We start from the raw sequence: 22,334 nt of genomic DNA, 5'->3' as shown, positions 1-22,334 counted from the left end.
TCCCCTCGCCCCGGCGTCACTTGGACATGTGTGTGCCTTGGACACCAAGGAAAGCATGGCCAAACCTGCTTCATTTACATTTGCTCCTGTGTTAGAGGTGACAGTGTCTGTGTGGCAGTGAATTCTCAAAAAGAAATCATAGAAAAAAGACTTTTAAGGATGCAGGCTCCTCAAAACCCGATTAAAAGAAACTGTAAAAATTCTTGAAAATCAATGGCTGAATTATTTAAAAGGATAATTAGAATCTAATCATGCCATGTATTTGTGTAAAATTTATAATTATTTATATTTCAATTGGAAATAATGTTTTCATACAGTATACCTGATGACTGTTCCCCTCCCTCAAGTCCTTCCATCTCCTCTGTACCTCCTCACCCACCCACCTCCACACCCTTTCCTTCTCACTGTAGAAAACAGGCAAACAAAACAAACTAGAAACACACACGCGCGCGCGCGCGCGCACACACACACACACACAACAAGTATTCAAAAAACAAGCCCATAAAAGCACAAAATCAGAACCTTCAATGTACAAGCAAAAGTCCAATGAGGAAAAAAAAGTCCAAAACATCCATATGAGACACAAAGTGCACACAAATACCATTGAGTTCATTTTGTGTTGACTATCTACTACTTTACATAGGGCCTGCCCTTAAGTGTGGTTATTATACCCATGAGAAATAAGCTATTTTTTAAAAAATCTTTTTCATTTTGAGAAAGGGAAGTTGACTTTCTCTGGGATAGTAACAACATTTTCAGAATATCCTTTAAATACCACGTGAACTTCAAGTACCTACTAGTACTTACAGACAAGACTATGCTGAGAGGTATATTGTTGTCAAAAAAAAAAAAAGGAATGCTAATAACCCTTAGGTTCTGCTTTATTTCATGCCATTAAAATGGTCAGGGATCACTCAGTGTGCAGAGGAGGACGTCTGGCCTCTACTGGCTAAGCGCACAGATGCATGTCTCAGAAAGTAGTTCCTCCTTAACAGAGAAGAGGCAGATGACATTACAAGAAGCCCTGGGACACTGCTGTGGGGCTGGGAAAACAGTCTGAGGAAAGGGACTGCTGGAGCTGGTTCAGGGGGTCTCTGGGCCTGTGATGAGGCCAGGGCCCTGGGGTTCCCAGGCCTCAGACACCTGGGTGCCCCTGGGAGCCTCGGAAGAGCTGAGAACCGAGTGAGGGCCCGCAGGCTGGATCTGGCCTAGGGTGGGAGGGGAGTGAGCGGGGAGGAAGGGAGGGAACGCCAACTGGTCCCGCGAGAGAGTCTTTGGCTTGATGAGCAGCAGTCTTGAGCTTGGCTTGGTTGGAGGCTGTGGCTGGGAGCACAGAGAGGCCTACTACGGGAGATTAAACAGCAAATCTGTAGGCAAGGCCTTCTCCGTGGCTCCCCCTCAGCGGATCTCGATGAGAAGAGACAGCCCATGGCTTTAAGGCATTTATTGTCATGGCGGAAAGTGGATGAGTAAAACCATACCCCACTTCTCAGGGTGGGCCTGTAGTTAAATACCTGTTGCCAGGAAGAGTATCTGGGAAGGAAAGTTTATTGGCTAAGCACTCCAGGCCTTTAGGTACCTCATTAAAATGAAGATCTGTCTTGAGCCTATGTGACCACAGGTCACATCCTCTACCTGTGGAGAGGCTTGGGGTGTTGTCCTTTGGTGACTGATGGCCACCACTCTATGGGGAGCTGCAGCTAGTGACAGGGGCCTGGTACCTGGGGACAGGCAAAACTCCTACTGTCTCTTTAGGGTCTCCAGGGTTTCAAGTCTTAGCTCAATCAGGAACAAGCTACCTTTCATGGTCCCACACAGGATTACACAGAATGTAAAATCAAAGAAGGGCCAAGAGTTAAAACTGAAATACTTTCTTCATGGGAAAGAGGGGAGAAGGCAGATATATTAGTTTTAGAGGGGTGGTGGATCTCTCTCTCTCTCTCTCTCTCTCTCTCTCTCTCTCTGTGTGTGTGTGTGTGTGTGTGTGTGTGTGTGTGTGTGATATGCTTGGGTGTGTATACATATCTTTACATTGTACACATGTATATGGGTGCTTGCACATAGGTACAGTGTTCATATGGAAGCCCAAGGTTTATATATACCTTTTTCATTGAGGTAGGTTGTCTCAGGGACATCCAGAGCTTGTCAGCAGCACTAGTCTTGCTAGTTAAGAGACAGCAAGTACAGGTGGGCTGCTGTGCTCAGCTGGCACACACGTAGGCTTCTGGAGTTCTTACCTTACTAGGTCCTCACATACATGGCAAGCCCTTTCAGCTCTGAGCCTCTCCTCTTCATGGAGTGGTTGTTAGTGTTTTGTTTTCAGTGCAAGATATTCAGCCCAGGGCCAGATGCCATGCAAGTACTCTATCACTGAGCTACATTCTCGGCATTGAATGAAACAGATTTTTAGGGGTGATAAATTGGTCCAAGAGCAGACATGAACCTGAGCCGTAGTTCACCTGGGCTCTGAATGTGGCCTGTGGTTTCAGTTCTAGACTTTCTTCCTGCTCATTAATCTTCTAGATCATCTGGCTTTTAGACAGATAAGGACATTGGGGGTGAGTGTGGGGAGAGACTATGCACTCCAGAGAGGGAGAGACAGACAGACAGACAGACACACAGATACAGAGACACAGAGAGACAGAGACAGACACACAAATGCACACACACACAACACACACACACACACACCATGGGCAGGAGGTCAGAGAGATCTTGGTTCTGAGACTACCTTTAGTTCAGAGTATCCAACATGGCAGTGTTACTCTGGGATATTGTTTCTCTGAGTCCCAACAGCCATTTCCTTCATCTCCTGTGCTTGTTGTCTTTCTTCTGCTCCTTCTCTTCATCTGAGGACAACTCTAACCTGAATCGGATCTGCTTGTACAACAGAGTAGAATGAAAAATCAATGAATTCTGCTGAGCAGCATAAGATGGTTAGATGGTAAAGGCGCTCGTAGATACCTGGGGTGTGGAGCAGTTACCAAGAGCTGCCTCTGCAGCCCTGCACCTAAACCAAAACTGAAACCCAGAAACCCACTTGTAATCCAGGCAGCACCGTGGTAAGCAGGACATGAACATACTCTTGGCAGCGAGATATATTGGCACAACTTCTAAAAGAGCAATTTGGCAATGACGAGTAACATCCTGAGATGGGACAGTTTTGACCCTGGATATGTACTGTAGAAAACATGGCTCACACGGGTAATACCATCAAGAAGTTTAATGTAACGAAGTTTCTAATTCCCCTTCTCTAAAGAGGAAATAGTAAATACCTACTAGGAGAACCACTAAATACCTTTTGGTAGTTACTTAATGGAGTATTAAAGAGCTCTTAAGGCAGATAAACTAGAGTTTTACAGATGTCCATCGGCATATTTTACAGTCATATGTGAAATCATAGTATATGTTTAAGGCACCATAGCAGCTGTATAAAATGTAATGTTCATAACTATGTATCATACACATTTGCATTCGGGATGGATATAAGTGTGCTTGGGGATCACAAACAATACGCAGAATAATTACCTCTCAGGAGTGGAGGAGAGGAACTGAGTTGAGGGATGAGAAGTCCATATCTTTAATGTAAGTTTCAGTGGTACTTAATTGAGGTACATGCTGATATTTTAGACATTTTATTGAAATACTTGATAATTAACAGTTCTGAAGGAAATGATTCTATGTGCCTATGTACACCAGGATAACTGCATACATTTGCATACATTCTGGGCATTTGATTTCCCAAATAGTGTTAGTTTATTTTCCCTCGTGTTCTGGCTATGGCTGGAAGTCTCAGATGCATCTTTTCTTTCCGAAAGAGCGTCTGCTTTTCTCCCATCTGCTTCACTGCAGAGGAAATGCTTCTCCAGAGAAGAGAGTGCACATGGCCGATGGCAATGCAGCTTGTGCCAAATGTGATGGTTATGATGATTATTCCTTAGCTGAGAAATTTGGTTGTGTTTTTCTCTTAAGCTGTTGCCTGGAAAGTGGATTACAGATATGACTCTCCTTAACAGACTGTTGTCTGTGGCAGTCTGTCTGTACTTCCCACATACTCTTTTGCTGAATACAGTGCATGTGCGTTGACCCCACATGCCCTCTCCATTATCTTCTGATTGACATCTGATCAGCATTTCTCTAGAAGTGACACTAGAAATCTCATGTGTACAAACCCAAATTTGTAACAACGTCGTTAAGTCATCTCTTAAAAATCAGCTGCTTTTAAACAGCAGAGCAGTTCCTTAGGACATTAAAAATAGATTCCCAGCAGGATCCAGCAATCTTCCTTCTGGCTGTGTATGCAAAAGGAGCAAGACATGAAAGAAATGTTTGTATGCCTGTGTTTCTAGGAAACATGATAGCCGAAAAGTAGGAGAGGCAAAGATGTGTGTTGATGGAGAGTGAGTGTTACATACAAATGATGGGATATTAGTCAGTCATAAAGGAGATTCTTCCACATGCGGCACTGTGGGTTATCCTTGGTTAATTACCGTGATTGCCCTTTCAAGCCATTCTGTGCCATCCTTGACCTGTGATTTTGTTCTGCAGAGGGACTTAATTTCCTTTAAACCTTGTATAGGAAGTTGGACATTAAATTTGGTTTTCAGATACATACTTTTATATAACTGAAATAAATAGACATTATTTAGAGTTATGAGATTCATATTTTACATTATATCTGTGCTAGTTTGTGGTAAATTAGAACATCAGAGTAATTTTCACTACAAGTATTTTTAAACTGATTTTTTTTTTTTTTTTTTTTGGTTTTTTGAGACAGGGTTTCTCTCTGTGTAACCCTGGCTGTCCTGGAACTCACTCTGTAGACCAGGCTAGCCTCAAACTCAGAAATCCGCCTGCCTCTGCCTCCCAAGCGCTGGGATTAAAGGCGTGCGCCACCACCGCCCAGCCCTTAAACTGAATTCTTACCTATGCTGTGTAAAGCCGCATAGATTCCAAAATGCTTTTAAACATAAAAACACACTCGCCCCTGGCCCCTGCCCCCTGCCACAGTCCTACAATACTGCTTCCTTTTCTTAAAGCTTTGCCTTCTGGAATTTAGTTAAAAATTCAGTTATACTTAAAACTAAATTTTAATTTTTCCAAAGCATATGACTCTTAGCTTACTAATGGATGTCCTCCAGCACTTTAAATAGATCAACTTTGTTGGGAGTACAAACTACTCACTCATTAAAACTTCTTTAAAAGTCACTTAAAATATGACCTTATAAAATCCTCTTGCAATTAGTGAGCTTGAAGGATAGGCCCTGCCCCCTTTAAACAGCACTGCCTGTGGACCCTCCAGATAAATTCTAACATGTTAATCAGCTATTATATACAACCAGCAGTTTTAAAGTTTGCATTTGGACCTGGTGTGGGTCAAGCTGTTCATCCCATATACTTACTATGTCACAGGAAGCCCTCCATCCCATACACTTACAGCGGATGTCACTGGAAGTTCTCTATGCCATCTACTTATCAGATGGCATATTATTTTACTTATTTCAGAATTACTTTCATCTGAGCTGTAATCATTCCTTATCACGCTGGGGAAAGAGGCAATTTGGGAGAAGAGCAGAGAGACCATGTTCACACCAGGGCTTTGTGGAGATTTTTATCTAGGAATCTTAAATCGATAGGAAATCAGCAATGTTGCATCTTGTAAGGCATTAGCTGTAGAGCAAATTAAACAAATTCTTGTAACATCCACTCCCACCCCCACCCATCTAGCCTCTGATTGTTGTATGTCAAAGGGAAAAGAAAAGGCAGGCTGCACAGGAACTGGAAGGTGCCATTTCATCCCTGGGTTGACACCACTCCAGGCGTAGGGGCAGGAGGATCGGCAGTTCAAGGCCATCCTTGGCTGTATAGTAAATTTGAGACCAGTTTGGGTTAGGTTGGGATTCTGTCCCAAAATACAAAGAAACAAACTACACTTGACCATTAAGTGGTTGCAGAACATGGTTCTTTGTCTCTCCACTAAGGCCCAAAATAACATTCTCTTCTCATTTCTGGGTCAAAGTGAACTTTTTGCTTTAGATCCGTGATTGTATTGAAGTTGATTGTATTGAAGTTCTTTTTCAAACACCCCTTTGATTCTCTCTTCTATATATGGCTCTAGGTGAACTGTCTTCCTTGGTTCCCAGAGGTTGCACTTGTTGATATTTTTTGTGAGCCGCTCCTTTCAGAATACCCACCCACCGCCATACCACCTTTGTAGTTTCCTCTCCTCTGCACAGCTCGGTAGCTGACCTCCAGAATGTCGTCTCAGAGAAACGGTAGCTCATACCATCTGTGTCTTTCTCCTGCCTCTCAGCATGCATGTCCCTTTATAGTTGTTCATGATCTTATTGCCATAATAAAATATCTAACAAGAAGCAAGTTGTGAGAGAAAGGACTGAAGTGAGCTTGTGATTTGAGGGGATGATTCATCATTGCTGAAGGTAGTTCATGGTGGTGGGAGTGTGGGGCTAGGAATTCTCACAGCTGCAGGGCAGCAACGGATAGAAAAATAGATATGCAGATAGGTGGGTAGGTAGATGATGGTGATGATGATAAGATAGATGATGATGGTGATGACAGACAGACAGACAGACAGACGGGTGGATAGATAACAGAAAGAAGTAGAGTGGAATGTAGCCCCTGAGAGTCACTCTCCAGTGACTTACTTCTTCCATCTAGTCCCTGTCTCCTAAAGCTTTCACAGCCTCTTGAAACGGGTACCACCCCAAGGACCAAGTTTTTAAACACATGAGCTAGGAGGGGCTGTTTCACACTCAAACCATACAGGATATGTATGTGCCTACATGTTCACACATATGTTGTTTTAAAACTGTAAAAATGTTTATTTAAAACAAAGTCTTTCTTTCTTTCTTTCTTTTTTGGTTTTTTGAGACAGGGTTTCTCTGTAGTCCGGGCTGTCCTGGAACTCAGAAATCCGCCTGCCTCTGCCTCCCAAGTGCTGGGATTAAAGGCGTGCGCCACCACTTCCCGGATGGAACAAAGTCTTTACTCATGCCTAGGATGGCCAAGAACTTGCTGCGTATCTCAGGCTAGCCTAAATGTATGGCAAATCTCCTGAATTAGCCTCCTGAGTGCTGGGATTAGAGGTGCGAGCCTGGCTTGCAAGTGCTTTGTGCTCCCCCTGTGCTCTGCTGGGCTCTGTGTCTCTGCTCCCACCTTGCTGGATCTAGCTGCTCCCCTTAGCCAGATGGACTCTCCAGAAAGAAGCCACAAATGCCTTATATTTCCTGTTTCCATGACAACATACACACCATCTTCCCTAATACGCAGTTTCATTTTCTATTCTCTAAATCATGATTCCCTCACCACCAGTGAAGCTAGTGTACCCCAGCTTCCCACATCCTCTCCCCAGTGCCTGCAGTTATTTTAATGTCTGCGAATAGGAGTAGTGGTGGATATCTTTTAATAAGAACTTTGGTGTGGAAAGCTGTATGTCTCAATCATTTTCACGAGCTCATTCCTTACAATATAGGAAACAGGGATATTGTCCATGTGATGTATTTATCCCATTACATGTCTCATAGGAAAAAACACCTAAATTACACTCACTTTTATTGTCAGATGTCCTTATTATCTATCTGTGTGTGAGGTTGCCATTGGCCAAAATAGCCTTTATTACCTGCAGCTCCCCAACATGCTGTGCCCTGCTTGTTATCCCGGGTGAGAGACCGTGCTTACAGAAGTGTATCTGCTTTCCCCACAGTAGCTTTTAGGCACTCTGTTTAGGGATCTGTACAAGCTTGTGTTGTGTATGTGTGCTGGTACTGTGTATGCTTGTGTTGTTGTACAGTAGGCTTGTATTGTTGTGTGTGCTTGTATTGTTATTTGTGCTTGTATTGTGCGTGCTTGTGGTGTTGTGTGTGCTTGTGTTGTTGTGTGTGCCTGTGATGTTGTGTGTGCCTGTGCTGTTGTGTGTGCTTGTGCTGTTGTGTGTGCTTGTGTCAATTCTGTGTAGTTGTGTTGTTACTATCCACACAACACTTTGAGTTCTCGTATACATTTTTCATATGCAGAAACTTAAATATGTAATTTCTGATTGCAAACATAAATGTTTTTACAATGTTTCTCTGACATTTCTGATTGCTAATATAAATGTTAATACAAATTTACCTGCATACAATGTTTAGTAAGAGCCACAGGCTTTTGTTATAACATTTACTAAGACTGTTTTTCTCTTATTTTTTTTAGGAAATCATTTGCCAGAAGAATACTGTGAGTATTTGGCTTAACTTTCCAAAACTTTTTGAATCTTTTCTTTTCTATTAATTAATGTTATTTTTAAATCTGCACAGGTTGTCAATTTTTTATTTTTTTTGCTCCTTTGTAGGGCTTCTCATATGTCTGTGCAAACACAATTATGTTCTCTAACTAACCCATAATAGTGAAATAACAATGGAAGATAACACTAATATTTACTTTTTGAATATATAATTATGTTTTAGAAAACACTTTCACAGTACATTCAGTGTTACAGAACTGTAATTGGCAATATCAAGTCATATAACAAAGTAATATATATGTGTATATATATTATCCATATGTATGTCAATATCTATGGATATAACTATATACATGTATATAATATATAACTTATGATATACCAATATATATGAATATATACATATATGTGTATGTATATAGTATATAAATATATATAGTATGTAATGTCTGTTTGTCTATCATGTATCTTCTATTTTGAGGCATTCAGTCAGATTCTTAAGCCTTTTGTTTTTGTTTTTAACGGTGCTGGGACTGAACCCATGGTCATGTACTTGTTAGGCAAGTATTCTGCCACTGAGCCAAATCCCCAAGCCCTTTCTCTGTGCACTGAAATCCTTCCTTGAGATCACATTCCAGAACACTAACCCCTCCTACAGAATTAAATTAATATAAAACCCAGAGATATTTAATATTTTGCATTTAAAAAGACTGCATAGAAAATGTTGAGCTATTACTGTAGAAACGGGAACAGCCCAGTGGGCCAGTGGTATATTTTCTCTTGAGAAGTTAAGGCAGTGTTTAAGAGCCCTAAAATCCAGGTATACATCTACAATTCAGAATGAGAATAATATATGACATAAGACCACACATGGTTCCACATGACATGCGAGATTAACGTTATAGTTGGTGGGTTTAAGATTTCACCATGAGGAAGACAGTGGACAATGTGCACTGTGAACTCTTCTCTCACATTTCATCAGGAATGAACACGTCTATTCCATGCTCTGGTGAGTGTAACACATTTTATTCAGCAGGTGTTAACTGAACATGAACTGTGTGCCAGGCTCGGGCTTGGTGCCTACCCAGGAGACTCACACTGGTGCTTGAGAATAAACCAGTGGGTGTATAAGAGTTGTGTGAGATGAAACAGTGGGGATACTAGGGTGTGGGTGTGTGTCAGGACAAGTAGACAAAAAATCAAACAGATGCACCGAGGCCAGGAGCTTGATCTAAGGTTGATGTCACCTCACCTGTAAAGTGGCACTAGGAGCCACTGCATGTTGTAGTCATGTAAGCACTGAGGCTGTGGTGCCAGTAAGGCCATGCTTACCTTCTTTCATCCAAGTACTGAGTTAATGTCTGCTCTTGTCAGTCAGGGCAGAACACTAAGAGAGCATATACCCTCCTTGTTCTCCTGAGGCTGGGACTCCTGCTGTCCTCCAGGAGACATGGCCGTCTACTGCTCAGCCCTTTGCATATGCTTTTCTTTATGGGTTTTCCCTCAGAGGTCCCTGACATTTCATTCCATTCTATCAAATCGTGCCCTGATCTGTGTTTACATTCCCATATTCCAAATCCCTCTTGGTCTTTAGAAGGCAATCTATACTCCTTCCAAGTGAGCGCTCCATTCCAGCCCACTACAAGTTTCAGTTTCTTGAAGGCCTTCTCAAGGTTTAGCTGGAGATGGGGTTCTGTGTGGGGTTTGTTGCCTGCAGTTCCTCAGAGAGCAGCGAGCTTCCAGTGAGGCTGCAGTCTTGCTTTCTGTTAATGTAACCATCCTTTTAAAGACGCCCCTCTTGGATTCACCTTCAGCCCTTCTCCTTCGTCCCATGCATTCAACTGTTTCCCCAACCCCAGTGGTTCTTCTGGGTGCCGAGCTCATGACTCCTTACAGTTCTGCGTTGCCACAACTCCAATCTGGTTATGTCACATAGCCTTCTGCCTCATCTCCTTAAATCTTGGCTCTTGCTCTTACAGTCTACTCAGTTGTCTACCCAGAATGCCACTGCTGTTTTGTCTTCCCTGCCCTAGACCCTCTGTTCACTCTGTACTGCTCAGAATATGTAGTTGGAAACCTTTAGCTTACCTTCTGGTCCCTTCCCTGGGCTCAAAACTGCAGTCAGATTTGCTTACACAGGGGTCTACAGTCCAGTTCCCTTTGTCATCTCCTCAACAGTGCTTTTGTTGGCACAAATATCCCTTTATTTGGCATAATCTGGAAGTTGCTAGGTCAGCCAACCCTGGTCTCAGTGACTGATGGGAGAGGGCACAAGTTGCAGCCAGCAAAGGGCAGGGTGGCAGAAGTCGGTCAGGAGCCTGTGGACAGCAGCGTGAGCCTCGCCAGCATCACAGGCTCTCCTGTGGGGCTTCATGCAGCTGGAGGAGCTGCTGTGACTAGATGGTAGTGACTAGGGGCAGGGTAGAGAGGATAGCAGGTGGTCAGTGTGGAGGTGAGTGTGTAACAGGGAAGCCGAGTGGAACAGGAAAACCGTTGCAGAGACTCGAGCAGGTGTAAGGTGTGTGGTCCTCCTTGCTAGCAGAGTGGAGGCAGACAGGCAAATCTGAGATTGTACAGCAGGAAGAGCTAGGGTATGACAGACTTGGGTTTTAGTGAGTGGGAGACGACGTAGTGTGGACCTGGGAAGAGGCAGCTGTGTCCTGGGGCTGCTCTGGCCTTCCCAGCGAAGCCCTCAAGCTCCAGGGAAACTCTTCAGCTCTCAGCATTGTGCTCTCCTTCTATTGGACCTGAATTTCTGATTCCCCGGAGGCTGGAAGTTACGCTTAAACTATTCTTGTTTTAGTACGTATCCTAGTAGCAACGTGTGACAGTACATACATATTTAATGGCTGATAAAAGATACTTTATCACTTGCGAGTCCTAATTATACTGAAGTAACCAATTAAGGAAGTTGGAAAATTCTGTTTTCATGGGCCATCAATAAGAAATGAATCTCTTCTGTTTCCCTTTGCACTCACAATTATTATTGAAAATAATAACTTTAGTCACTGATACACGACCTGGCATTCTTTTGCCAGTGTAGTGTCCCCTGGGCAAGCTCCCTACTGCCTGGTGCCTCCTGTCTCCACAGGTGTGCACTGGGAACTACACCTTCATTCCCTACATGGTGACACCACACAACAAGGTCTACTGCTGTGACAGCAGCTTCATGAAGGGCCTGACAGAGCTCATGCAGCCCAACTTCGAGCTCCTGCTGGGGCCCATCTGCTTACCTCTTGTGGACCGTTTTGTTCAGCTTTTGAAGGTGGCGCAAGCGAGTTCCAGGTAACACTTTGTGCCCACAGTGGGTGATGAGCGGGCATTGCCGATCTGCTTTGTGTATCTTGCCACATGTTCCTACTTAAGGAACAATTTGCAGTATCTTCTGAGTGGGGGAGAAAAATGTGTCATTTTATTTCACAAGTTAAACCTTGTTCACTTGGTTTATAAAAAATGGCCCCTAGCCGAGCAGTGGTGGCACACACCTTTAATCCCAGCACTTGGGAGGCAGAGGCAGGTGGATTTCTGAGTTCGAGGCCAGCCTGGTCTACAGAGTGAGTTCCAGGACAGCCAGGGCTATACAGAGAAACACTGTCTCAAAAAACTAAAAAAAGGAAAAAAAGAAAAACAAACAAAAAGGCCTCTAATCTATTGTTTTATAATAATGACAAAGATATGTATGTATGTTTGTGTATATATATATATACATATATATACATATTTATAAGTATTTATATTTCTTTTACTTATTTTTAAGAAAATTTAATTATATATAATTTTATTTATAAATATATACATATGCTTTAAAGAAATATATATATATATATATATACACACACACACACACACACACTCTCACACACACAATCAATTACGGCTACCTCAGAATAAATGTCCAGGGACTTTTAGTGTAAGAGCCAAAACTTCTTAAAAATTTCTAAGAACATAATTTAGTTAAGAATAATCCCTGGAGGGCTGGAGAGATGGCTCAGAGGTTAAGAACACTGCCTGCTCTTCCAGAGGACTTGAGTTCAATTCCGAGCAACCACATGGTGGCTCACAACCATCTGTAAGGGGATCTGAGGCACTCTTCTGGTGTGTCTGAAAACAGTGACAGTGTACTCATATAAATAAAAGTAAATAATTCTTAGAAGAAGAAGAGGAAGAAGAGGAGGAGGAAGAAGAGGAGGAGGAGGCGGAGGAGGCGGCGGCAGCAGCAACAGCATCCCTGGGCCAGTGAAATAGTTCAGTGACAAGTACTTGCTGCCAATCCTGACAGCTTGAGTTGAGGCCCCAAAGTTTAGATGGTGGAGAGAGAAGAGTGATTCCTGTAAAGTTGGCCTCTGACGGCCATACCCATGACTGGGCACACACAGAAGCACACATACATGCTCTAAGTCAGAAATGTAAAATACTCTTCTTTATTCAAATAGCTCTGGCTGCCCTGGAACTTTCTATGCAGTTACAAATTCCTTTTGGAGGTGGGCTTCCAATACTCAGAGATTCACCTGCCTCTGCCTGCTGAGTGTTGGGATTATAAGCATGTGCCACCATGCCCAGCAAATGTGATTTTTTAAAAAAGAATAATCAGTTGTTTATGTTACTGGGAAGTGATACTGAGCTAGAGCTAAGGTTGTATTGTAGCCAGATCATGGGCCTGTCTAAATTATTTGGAATAATTAGCACTCAAACTAGTAAGATGAAAAATAAAGTTTGGATATTTTTTGAAATATGGCAGAAATCTAAATGAAATACATGAACTTCCAAATTTTTTAATAATGCCAGATACGCAAGGTATCAGCATATCTTAATGGGCTGAAAACTACTTGTGGACAAATGTCATGCATTTCCTCATAAAAGTACATGTATTTTGGTGAATCCCTCGCTTTCTAGAGTTAACTCTTTGAAATGTGTGGTTTTTCACCAGCCAGTACTTCCGGGAATCTATACTCAATGATATCAGGAAAGCTCGAAATCTCTACACTGGTAAAGAGTTGGCAGCTGAATTGGCCAGGATCCGGCAGCGGGTAGACAATATTGAAGTTTTGACTGCAGACATTGTTATCAACCTGTTGCTTTCCTACAGAGATATCCAGGTGAGAGGATACTCAGTGTCCCTCAGGTATGGTGCTGGAGGAGGGAGGGATGCGGGCGTTGAATTTCAGCCAGGTAATAAGTAATCCATGTTGCTGCATAGAACTGACTGCTACCTTTCCACTCTGTGACTTCATGGCGAATGGACGAGGCTCGCAGATGTAACTGTCGGGATTATGACATACACCTGTTTACTCTTCCTCAAAAACTCCTCACATGCTCAGCTCTTGGAGAGCTGATCTCCTCAGTGAGCTTCGGGCACACCTGTCAGTCAGCCAGTGAGAGCTTTGTTTTGGCAAACAGCAGAGATTCTTAGATATTTCTGGATCTATCTTCCTGTAATTATGCTACTGAAACCAATAATGCCAAGAACAAGAAATATACAACCAATTCTTTGTAAAGTAGTGGTGGACCCACGGACATACTGCTTCATTTCTACTGCGAGGTCTTAGGCTGTTTAAGATCTAGCAAGTAGAATAAAATCTTTCAGTGAGGGGTATGGGGTTAGCATTGTATCACAAAATCCAGGTAACTCCTGGCTTCTTGTTCCTGTATCCAGCCTCTTGGCCCTGTGTAAAACTTCACCCGTGATAGAGGCTCAGTACCCGGTGTACCATAGCAGTTAGTAGCCTGTGGCTGGAGGAAACTCACTCAATGTGACATGGAATAATCTTGCTACTTACAACAGAATTTCAGTCAGTTGCTCAATGACCTTCAAACTTTTAATGTCCTGGATGGAAGCCTGCAGACCAAGAGCTACGTGAGAAGAGCCAGTCATGTGTCTGTTGTTTATCTGTTTTGTTTCTTCGGGTTTTGTCAAATACTGGAACTTTATTTTTCATGCCTTAATCCATGTAATAGGAATTTAGGAGAAACACAGCTGTTGTTTCTAGGATTTTCAGAGGTCTCAACAAAAAATTTTTTTTCTAACATAATAGTTTTATTGACTATTTGGGAATTTCACATAATGCACCACAGTCACTCACTTCCTAGTCCTCCCAGGTCCATACCCCACCCCTTGTGACCTCCCCCCCCAAAAAAAAAGAAAAAAAGAAAAAATATATATACTAAGTATTTTGTGTGGCCCATATAATCATTGGAACATGGCTAACTCCCTTAAAGAAACCTGAGTTTTTCCCCACCCCACCCCCACCAGAAGCCATCAGCTTTGAAGAGCTACACTTGAGCATCCCCATCACAACTCTTAAGAGCTCTCTTCAATGGCTTCTGGTCTAAACTGTTTGCAGTGTGCGTTCGTGTGTGTGTGTGTGTGTGTGTGTGTGTGTGTGTGTGTGCGCACATGTGTGTGTGCGTATGTGCATGCGTGTGTGCATGTGTGTATTGGTGGGGTTCTGCTACAGATGCCTTCTATGTCCCTCAACAATTCTAACTTTACCGTTAATCCTTTTCTTGGTGTTAGATGCCTAGCTGTCTTTTTGGAGATTTCTCCTCAGGGTTTAATTCCGTGCTGTTTGTTTGTGTTGAAAGGACTATGACTCCATCGTGAAGCTGGTAGAGACTTTAGAAAAACTTCCAACCTTTGACTTGGCCTCGCACCACCACGTGAAGTTTCATTATGCGTTTGCACTGAACAGGTAAGATATTCCCTCCTGGGATGCTCTGATGACTCTTACAGACACCACTGTAACTTCCCAGTGGCTTCCAGCTAGAATATTGTTGCGCTGTATCTACCTCAGCCATGAGGTACTGTAAGCACACCTTCTGACCTCTCTCTGGGTTGGTTTGTTTGGGGACAGGGTCTCACTGTGTATCTCAGGCTGGCCTGAACTTTTGATCCTCCTACATCTGTTTTTTGATGGCTGTTATTATTGCCAGCCTCCAAGTGTGTGGTGTGTGTGTGTGTGTGTGTTCTCTGTCTCTCTGTTAGTAAAAGCCTCTCGTTGTATTTGTAGATACACTTTTTTATAATTCTTTTTTTCCATGACAGAGCTTGTGTTTTATATTTTATAACATTCAGTGTTTTATCAATATGGTACTACTTCTAAGCAAATATAGTTGTCCTTAGGTATTTATTCAAACTTCGTTGCAATCTCTTTAAAGGTACCCAGATCCAATATTCAAGTCCTTATATGATGATATAGGATTTCATGTAACAATCACACATTCTCTATATATTTAAAGCAATCTCTAGATAACTGTGGTATCCTACATAATATAATGCTATGTAGATGGTTGTTATTCAGGGGAAAAATCTGTGCATGTTCAGTATAGACATTTCCCCAATATTTTCAATGCATAGTTGATTGAGCCTGGGACTGAAACTTCACAAGTCCATAAGACAACGTCAGTATCATCTGTCGCTTCACATACTGATTCATTGAAGTATGAGGATAGTTTTGAGGAAGTGAATGTTTTTCCTCATCCAGAGACAGCTTTCCTGAGGACTGCTGGGAGCACAGTTAGTTATGACCAAAACTCTGCCAGTAACATTATAAATTGTGTGCTCACAAGCCTGTCTGAGTCACTTTTGACAGAGCTTGTCTTAATCCTCACTCTGTCTTCTGCCTACATCATACCACACGTCAGTGTGGCTTCTCAGCTACGGTCATCATGGAGGGTCATCCATGCTCTAACCACGGATGGAACCAGAGTCCTGAGTAGTCAAAATACTTAGCCCTACTGCTCTCTCCTTTATGGTAGGATGGTTGAGTATACATGTTGCTGCAGAAGAAAATTACTTTTTTAAAAAAGAAGACATCTAATTCATATAGAACTCACTGTGTATTATAGTTTCCTTCACTTTACAGCTGAGGCCCCTGCAGATTGAAAAGGCTGAGTAATTGTCCCTGAAGGCTCCCAGTGGATACGTGCTGTCCTAGAAAGCCAGCATGACGTTCAGCTAGAACTGATGTGTTTCCTTCCCTACCCAACAAGCTCTCCCTAGAGAGCTTGCCAACTTCACCAACAGTTGTAGACTGTGTAGATGGAGAGCCATTTTGTCTTTCATTTATTAAACATCCTTTACATCTGGTAGACTTAGATGAGACCTCCAGAGCTTACCTGCTCTTTGTCAAACACATCACACACCCTGCTTTTTAAAGTAAAATGTATTTTGAAACAAGCTGAGAAAAATCCTAGGAATCTCTTAGGATTTTACTTTGTGTGTCTTGCCTCTCTTTCAAAAGTAACATAATGGAATGAAAAGCATATTTGTATAAAGCAATATTCTAAACTCAAGACATTTAGGTAAAGATAGAATTTATGAACAAAAATTTAAAATAGTAATTGTGAGAATGGCAATATACACAATTTTTAAAATAATTTTATTTGACATATACTTCATATATAACTTAGTCATTTAAAATATCCTATATCTTTGATTTTAGTATATTAATTGAATTATATAACTGTCATTCCCACAAATTATAGAGTATTTTTTCACCCTACAAGGGAACCTTCTACCCATTAGCAGTTGCCCTTCCCCATAGCACAAATCCTCCTGCTCCTGGCAAACACTAACGTGCTTCTGTCTGTATTGATTGTTCTATTTTAAATATTTCTCATAAGTGGAATTATACTGTTTTCAGCCTCTTTGTGACTTTATTTTTTCAGTTAGCATAATATTTTCATCATTGAAGAAATGTAAAGTATGATTTTGAGAACCATCCACAACTATTGGAGTTCCTGATAACTCAGTGAGTTCCTGTCTCAAAATTCAAAGTGAAAAATGAAGTCGGGACATAGCTCAGTGCTTGTCTCACATGCCTGTGGTCTCACCTCTAGGCCAGTACCATACAAACTACATGAGACCACATCCACAGATGTTCAGCAACATGGAAAAACCAGTGAATTCTTGGGTGGATTTGAATTTTGGAATTATCTATAAATAATTTTTTTCATTGTTTTGGAACAAAAGCCATTGAAAACTAACATCAAGAGTTTCTCCTTATTTATAATAGTTGATCCTGGTTCATTCAGGGTCACAGGGTACACACTCAATAGAATTCTACCATCTTGAACCTGTTCATAGGCCACAGGGAGAGCAAGTCTCTGGTAGCTACAAATCCATCTTCCACTCACACCTCACAAGAGATCCTTGACAGACCCAGTAGACATGTATCAAGATAAGAAAATATAGGACAAGGTTCATAGAGGAATCCCAAAATCTAACTATTTTTATTCTGCCAAACTTTACTGGTGCAAATCAATACATGAAATAGGCAATTGATCTATAATTGCTTTTATGATCTATATGAAAACCATGCTCTCTACTTTAGGAGAAATCTCCCTGGAGACAGAGCAAAAGCTCTTGACATCATGATCCCCATGGTACAAAGTGAAGAGCAAGTCGCTTCAGATATGTATTGTCTGGTTGGCCGAATCTACAAAGATATGTTTTTGGATTCAAATTTTACTGACACTGAAAGCAGGGACCATGGAGCATCTTGGTAAGACTGGAGGATGGGAAGTATCTTCTCGCTCCCAAAGTCCGTGATGCACGAAACTGTGCAGATGAGAGAAAGGAAGCATTCTGACTGTGTCTGTTTGATGGTATATTGTGAGTTAAATTTTGATTGTCTAGTACATAATTTGATGAGATTCATTTAACACAGAAGGGTAAGTTTACATAAATTAGGTGGAAAAGTTAAGAATGTAATTTGATTTGAAATGTATATCATGAAAAGCTAAGTACAGCCGGGCGGTGGTGGCACAAGCCTTTAATCCCAGCACTTGGGAGGCAGAGGCAGGCGGATTTCTGAGTTCGAGGCTAGCCTGGTCTACAGAGTGAGTTCCAGGACAGCCAGGGCTACACAGAGAAACCCTGTCTCGAAAAACCAAAAAAAAGAAAAGCTAAGTACAATTTTGTGAGAAAAATACAGAAAAACATCGAGAGATTTGAAGAAGTCAAAAGACACACAAGTTTGTGGATAAACCAGCTTAATATTTTAATTGTTCCAGAAGGGTTTTTCAAATGATTTGATTTCTAGTCAAGAATAGGCAAGGCAATTTTGGAAAATAGATGGAAGAACCTGCTCTACCAGAGGACGCTCACGAGACTATAGTATGGTTTCAGCAAATGAAATTCTGTAGCACAGTGGTTTATACTCACCAGACTAGCTTTATGACAGGGTATGGGAAGTGGTTAGCAAATTAATTAGCTGGAGGAAAGTTTGGAGCTTCCGCAGTGGTACTGGGAAATGGATTTATCACCTCAGAAAAGTAAATAAAGTTGAATCTCTATTTTGTTTACTTCTTATTTAAATTTGCTTTTTTTCTGGTGGTAGGTATCAAATGCAGGGCTGTATTTATGCTAGGCAGGACTAAGCTACAACCCCAGCCCCAGCCTTAGATCTCTTTCTTAAGCTCCGTGCAAAAGTTTAATTCTAAGTGAGTTGAAAGATATAAAAATAAAAATAAAAGTATATTAAGGAAAATACCTTTAGCATAAAACCTGCAAATTATGTTTATGACTTTGGGTTACGAATGAATTTCTTAAACAAGGCCTAAAAATACTAAACAGACAAGCAAGAAAATCCTAAGCGACAACAAACAAACAAAAAAAGATTTTGAAGAATGGACTGTGTTAAAATGTGCTGCTGTTCCACTTTTGCGGGGGGGCAGAGTAGCTTCAGTTGTGCTGATCTTCCTGCTGATGACAATTAGAACTGTTGAGAACAGTTATAAAGTAGTGTGGAGTCTTGGAGGATTAGAACCTGGAGAGGTTTGGTCCTTGGATAAGGGAAGAACATGGAGTTAATCCCCCAGAGCACTCCCTAGAGTCAAATAGAAAGTCACAATCTTAATGGCCTAAGGAGACAATGCTAGGAGACCAGAGTTCCTAGAAATAACTCTTGAGTAATGACCATGCCACAGTGGGAAGAGACGCAGGATCTGAAAGTGAACTCCTTCTTGGCTGAACCCTAGGGTGAAGGAGCCTGCAAGTAAAATGGCAGCTGGAAGACTATAGAGCCATACAGAAGTTTCAGCAGCTGCCCACTGCAGAGAAGAAAGTTTTCAGTTTGAAGTCATTGACATAGAGAATCCCAAACTTTCAAGTGAAACTCCTTTAGGATGAAGGGAGTATAGTAAGTTAAGACCATCATACAACAGTGCTAAAAAACTAAAACCAAGCCTCCATATGCTAAGACAGATTGCTAATGCTAATTTGCGTCTTATAACCTATGGTGGTTTCTTAGGCTCCTATAATTGAATGCTTAGTCACCAGGGAGAGAAACTGTTTGAGGAGGATAAGGAGGTATGGTTTTGTTGAGGTAAATGTGGCCTTGTTGGAGGAATTGTGTCAATGAGACTGTGCTTTGACATTTCCAAAGCCCACACCAGGACCATTGTCTGTCTGTCTGTCTCTCTGTGTCTGCCTGCCTGTCATCTGTGGATCAGTTTATAAAGCTCTTAGCTACTACTCCAATGCCGTACCTATCTGGTTCTTGCAATGATGATTGTGGACTAAATCTCTAAAACTGTAAGCCAGCCCCCAATTTAAATTGCTTTCTTTTATATTTGAGTTTGTGATGATGACTACTCACAGCAATAGGATAGTACCTAAGGCAGAAGTCAGTGCTAGGGATGGAGATACTGCTAAGACAAGCCTGACCATGTTGTTTGTTGGAGGAATATGGAAGACTTAGGGACTTGGACTATAAAAGTGGTTGAGTTCTCTAAGTGGGCCTCCCTGGGCTCCTTGTAGGAGACGGAAGACAGCAGTGCCGAGGATCATTTGGACTCTGCAGCTCAGGAGGCTGTAGAGAGGATGATTATGAACAGCTGACCTGGAGACCATTTCTTGTGACATTTTGGCAAAGAATGTGGCTACTTTTCACCCTTGTCCTAAAAATATTCCCTAGGCTAAATTCAAGAGTTTTGAATTTGATGGGGTTGGCAGAGGAGATTTCAAGAGAGCCTAGTATTAACTGTGTTATGTGGTCACATAGTTATGACCATGCTTGTGCATATCTATGTTGAAAAGCAACAAGTGAAGCAAAGGGAAATACAAAAGGTTTAGTTTGAGGAGAATCGGAGCATGGGGTGGGGGGAAGAATGCAATGCTTGGGCCGGTAAAGAGATTAAAGCCAAATGCTAAATGGAATAAAGGGAGTGGTGACCTCAGGGCAAAACCACACCCAACCAACCCCGCAACCTGTAAAGGAAAAAGCACTGAAGGATCTTCTAGGCCTAAACACTTGAAGGCTTATTCAATGTAATTCAAGGAGGGGTCAGGTCCCAGGCCTAGCAAACAGAAGAACTTGGCAGCTTTAGCCATGCTACTCTGGCTTTAGGGCTAATGAAGATACAGGAGTAAAATGCTTGTTGAGAAAAGCCACTGAGGCAGAACTCAGGGGAGTTCTGCATGGATGCCTGGAGAAGCCATTACGTGAAGCTGGGAAGGGAAAGTCTGGATTGTGTTGGAGATCCCAAGATGTTGGAAATGCCAGAGCCCTGGGATACCTGGCCAGGAGAGCTGCTGACAGACTGTGGACCATCACAGAAGAGAGTACCATGTGCCACAGACAACAAAGCTGAGAGGAGACTGGAAGAGTCTAATAACAGAATTTGGAGTTTGCCCAGCTGCTTTCGTTCTTGCTTTGGTCCAGTATTCCTTCACTCTGCTCCCTTGATTCCTTTTGTCACGGTAATGAGCATTCTGAGGCATTATAGTGTGTGATCTGCTGTCATCCTAGTAGCTTAGAGAAAGACCAGAAACACAGCAATGGCTGAGTACCTGGATAAGACTAAGGGGCAGTGACTTCACTGAAGGATTGTATCTTTCACAGGAAGCTTTGGTTTGAAATTTGAGTTTGTACTTCAAATTATTCCTACAATGAAAGAGTTGTGTCTCTTAACCCAGTAAATGTCTTTCCTTCTCTCCTGTTACAAAACAGTAATGTAATTATACACATGTTTATTATCATGGGGTTACACATTAGGCTATTCTTCATGTAGGAGATTAGATTCAGTTGTTTGAGGAGCTTTGTGCCCACGTGGATATGGTGGTATAGATCGTGTGCCACGGTCATGCCCCAAACACCTGATTTTCAAGGTCTGTGAATTCAAGTGGAAAATGCGTTCGGGGAAGGTCATGTGAATTGGGCACATGAGCAGAATAGTAGTGTTTCCTCTTTTGAAAAAAGGAGTTTGGACTATGGCAAGACAGATCAAGGTTGTGTTAGGTCCATTTAAGGAAAGCAGAGATTCTTCTGTCTTGTTCTGTCTTAGTTTCATTTACTGGTTCCCTTTTCATGTTTCCTGTGTAACTCAAGATTAACTGTCTTCAGAAAAGCTTTGTGGTCAAGGTCTTGCGGGCCTGTGTTTTTATGATTTCACTCCTAGCTAGCTCTAAGTTTTCTAGTGATAGGAAAGGCTGCTAAGAGTCAGCAGGCTCAATGGGAGACCTTAAAATGGATCTCCCATCACTTACTTGTTTAGCAATGGAAAATTGTCACTTCACCAGAGTGCCTGCCCATAACTTTAGAGTTGTCATATCTGTTTATCCTGCTAGACACTAAGCCTGGCCCCATTTAAAATGCATTGTTTTTAATGCTTATAATTTTGATTAATTAATTGATTATTTTTAATTTATTTTATTAATTGATTTTCATTAATACAATTAATCTTATTATTTTAATTAATTGATATAACTTAATTTTAATTAATTGATGTAAACTGTTTTAATTAACTGGTTAATTTAGCTGTTGCGTTTTCTTACTGTCTCAGTACATCCTTAGGGTGTGCTCTTTTCTCAGGGTGTAGACCCTCGCCTAGCTTTCTGTTAGAGCTGAGAGTGAAGCTGCCCACTGGGGTGCTGTTGTTAAAGGGCACCTCTGAGTTTCCCCAGCATCTCATCTTAGGTGCACAGCATTCACACCTACCCTGGGGCCTCCATCCCAACTTGATGTATCAGCTGACCTTCTCTTTTGAGTCATAGTCATCAGGGTCTTTCCTTGTTAACTTCAGATGCTGGGATAAAAAAAAAGGCAGTGTCGCACCAAGCAGTCAGTCCCTCCAGCCTGAGTAATAAATAGCC

The 22,334-nt window shown here is 41.8% G+C and overlaps 1 protein-coding gene across 2 annotated transcripts in view; it reads left to right on the top strand.

The window, feature by feature from the left end:
• The window catches only part of Map3k5 (mitogen-activated protein kinase kinase kinase 5), a 188,343-nt gene that overhangs the window by 61,835 nt on the left and 104,174 nt on the right, over positions 1 to 22,334 (top strand). For both annotated transcript variants that reach the window (XM_028782601.1, XM_028782600.1), the window contains exons 3-7: positions 8,209 to 8,232; positions 11,331 to 11,524; positions 13,167 to 13,335; positions 14,822 to 14,928; positions 17,572 to 17,742. In XM_028782601.1, the coding sequence (XP_028638434.1) occupies positions 8,209 to 8,232; positions 11,331 to 11,524; positions 13,167 to 13,335; positions 14,822 to 14,928; positions 17,572 to 17,742 (665 nt within the window). The remainder of the gene's footprint in view (positions 1 to 8,208; positions 8,233 to 11,330; positions 11,525 to 13,166; positions 13,336 to 14,821; positions 14,929 to 17,571; positions 17,743 to 22,334) is intronic.

Source organism: Grammomys surdaster, unplaced genomic scaffold (assembly GCF_004785775.1).
Source record: "Grammomys surdaster isolate TR1022 unplaced genomic scaffold, NIH_TR_1.0 806, whole genome shotgun sequence".
Taxonomy (NCBI): Eukaryota; Metazoa; Chordata; class Mammalia; order Rodentia; family Muridae; genus Grammomys; species Grammomys surdaster.
Note: the sequence above shows the minus strand (reverse complement) of the source record. Positions and strands in the feature narration are given on the sequence as shown.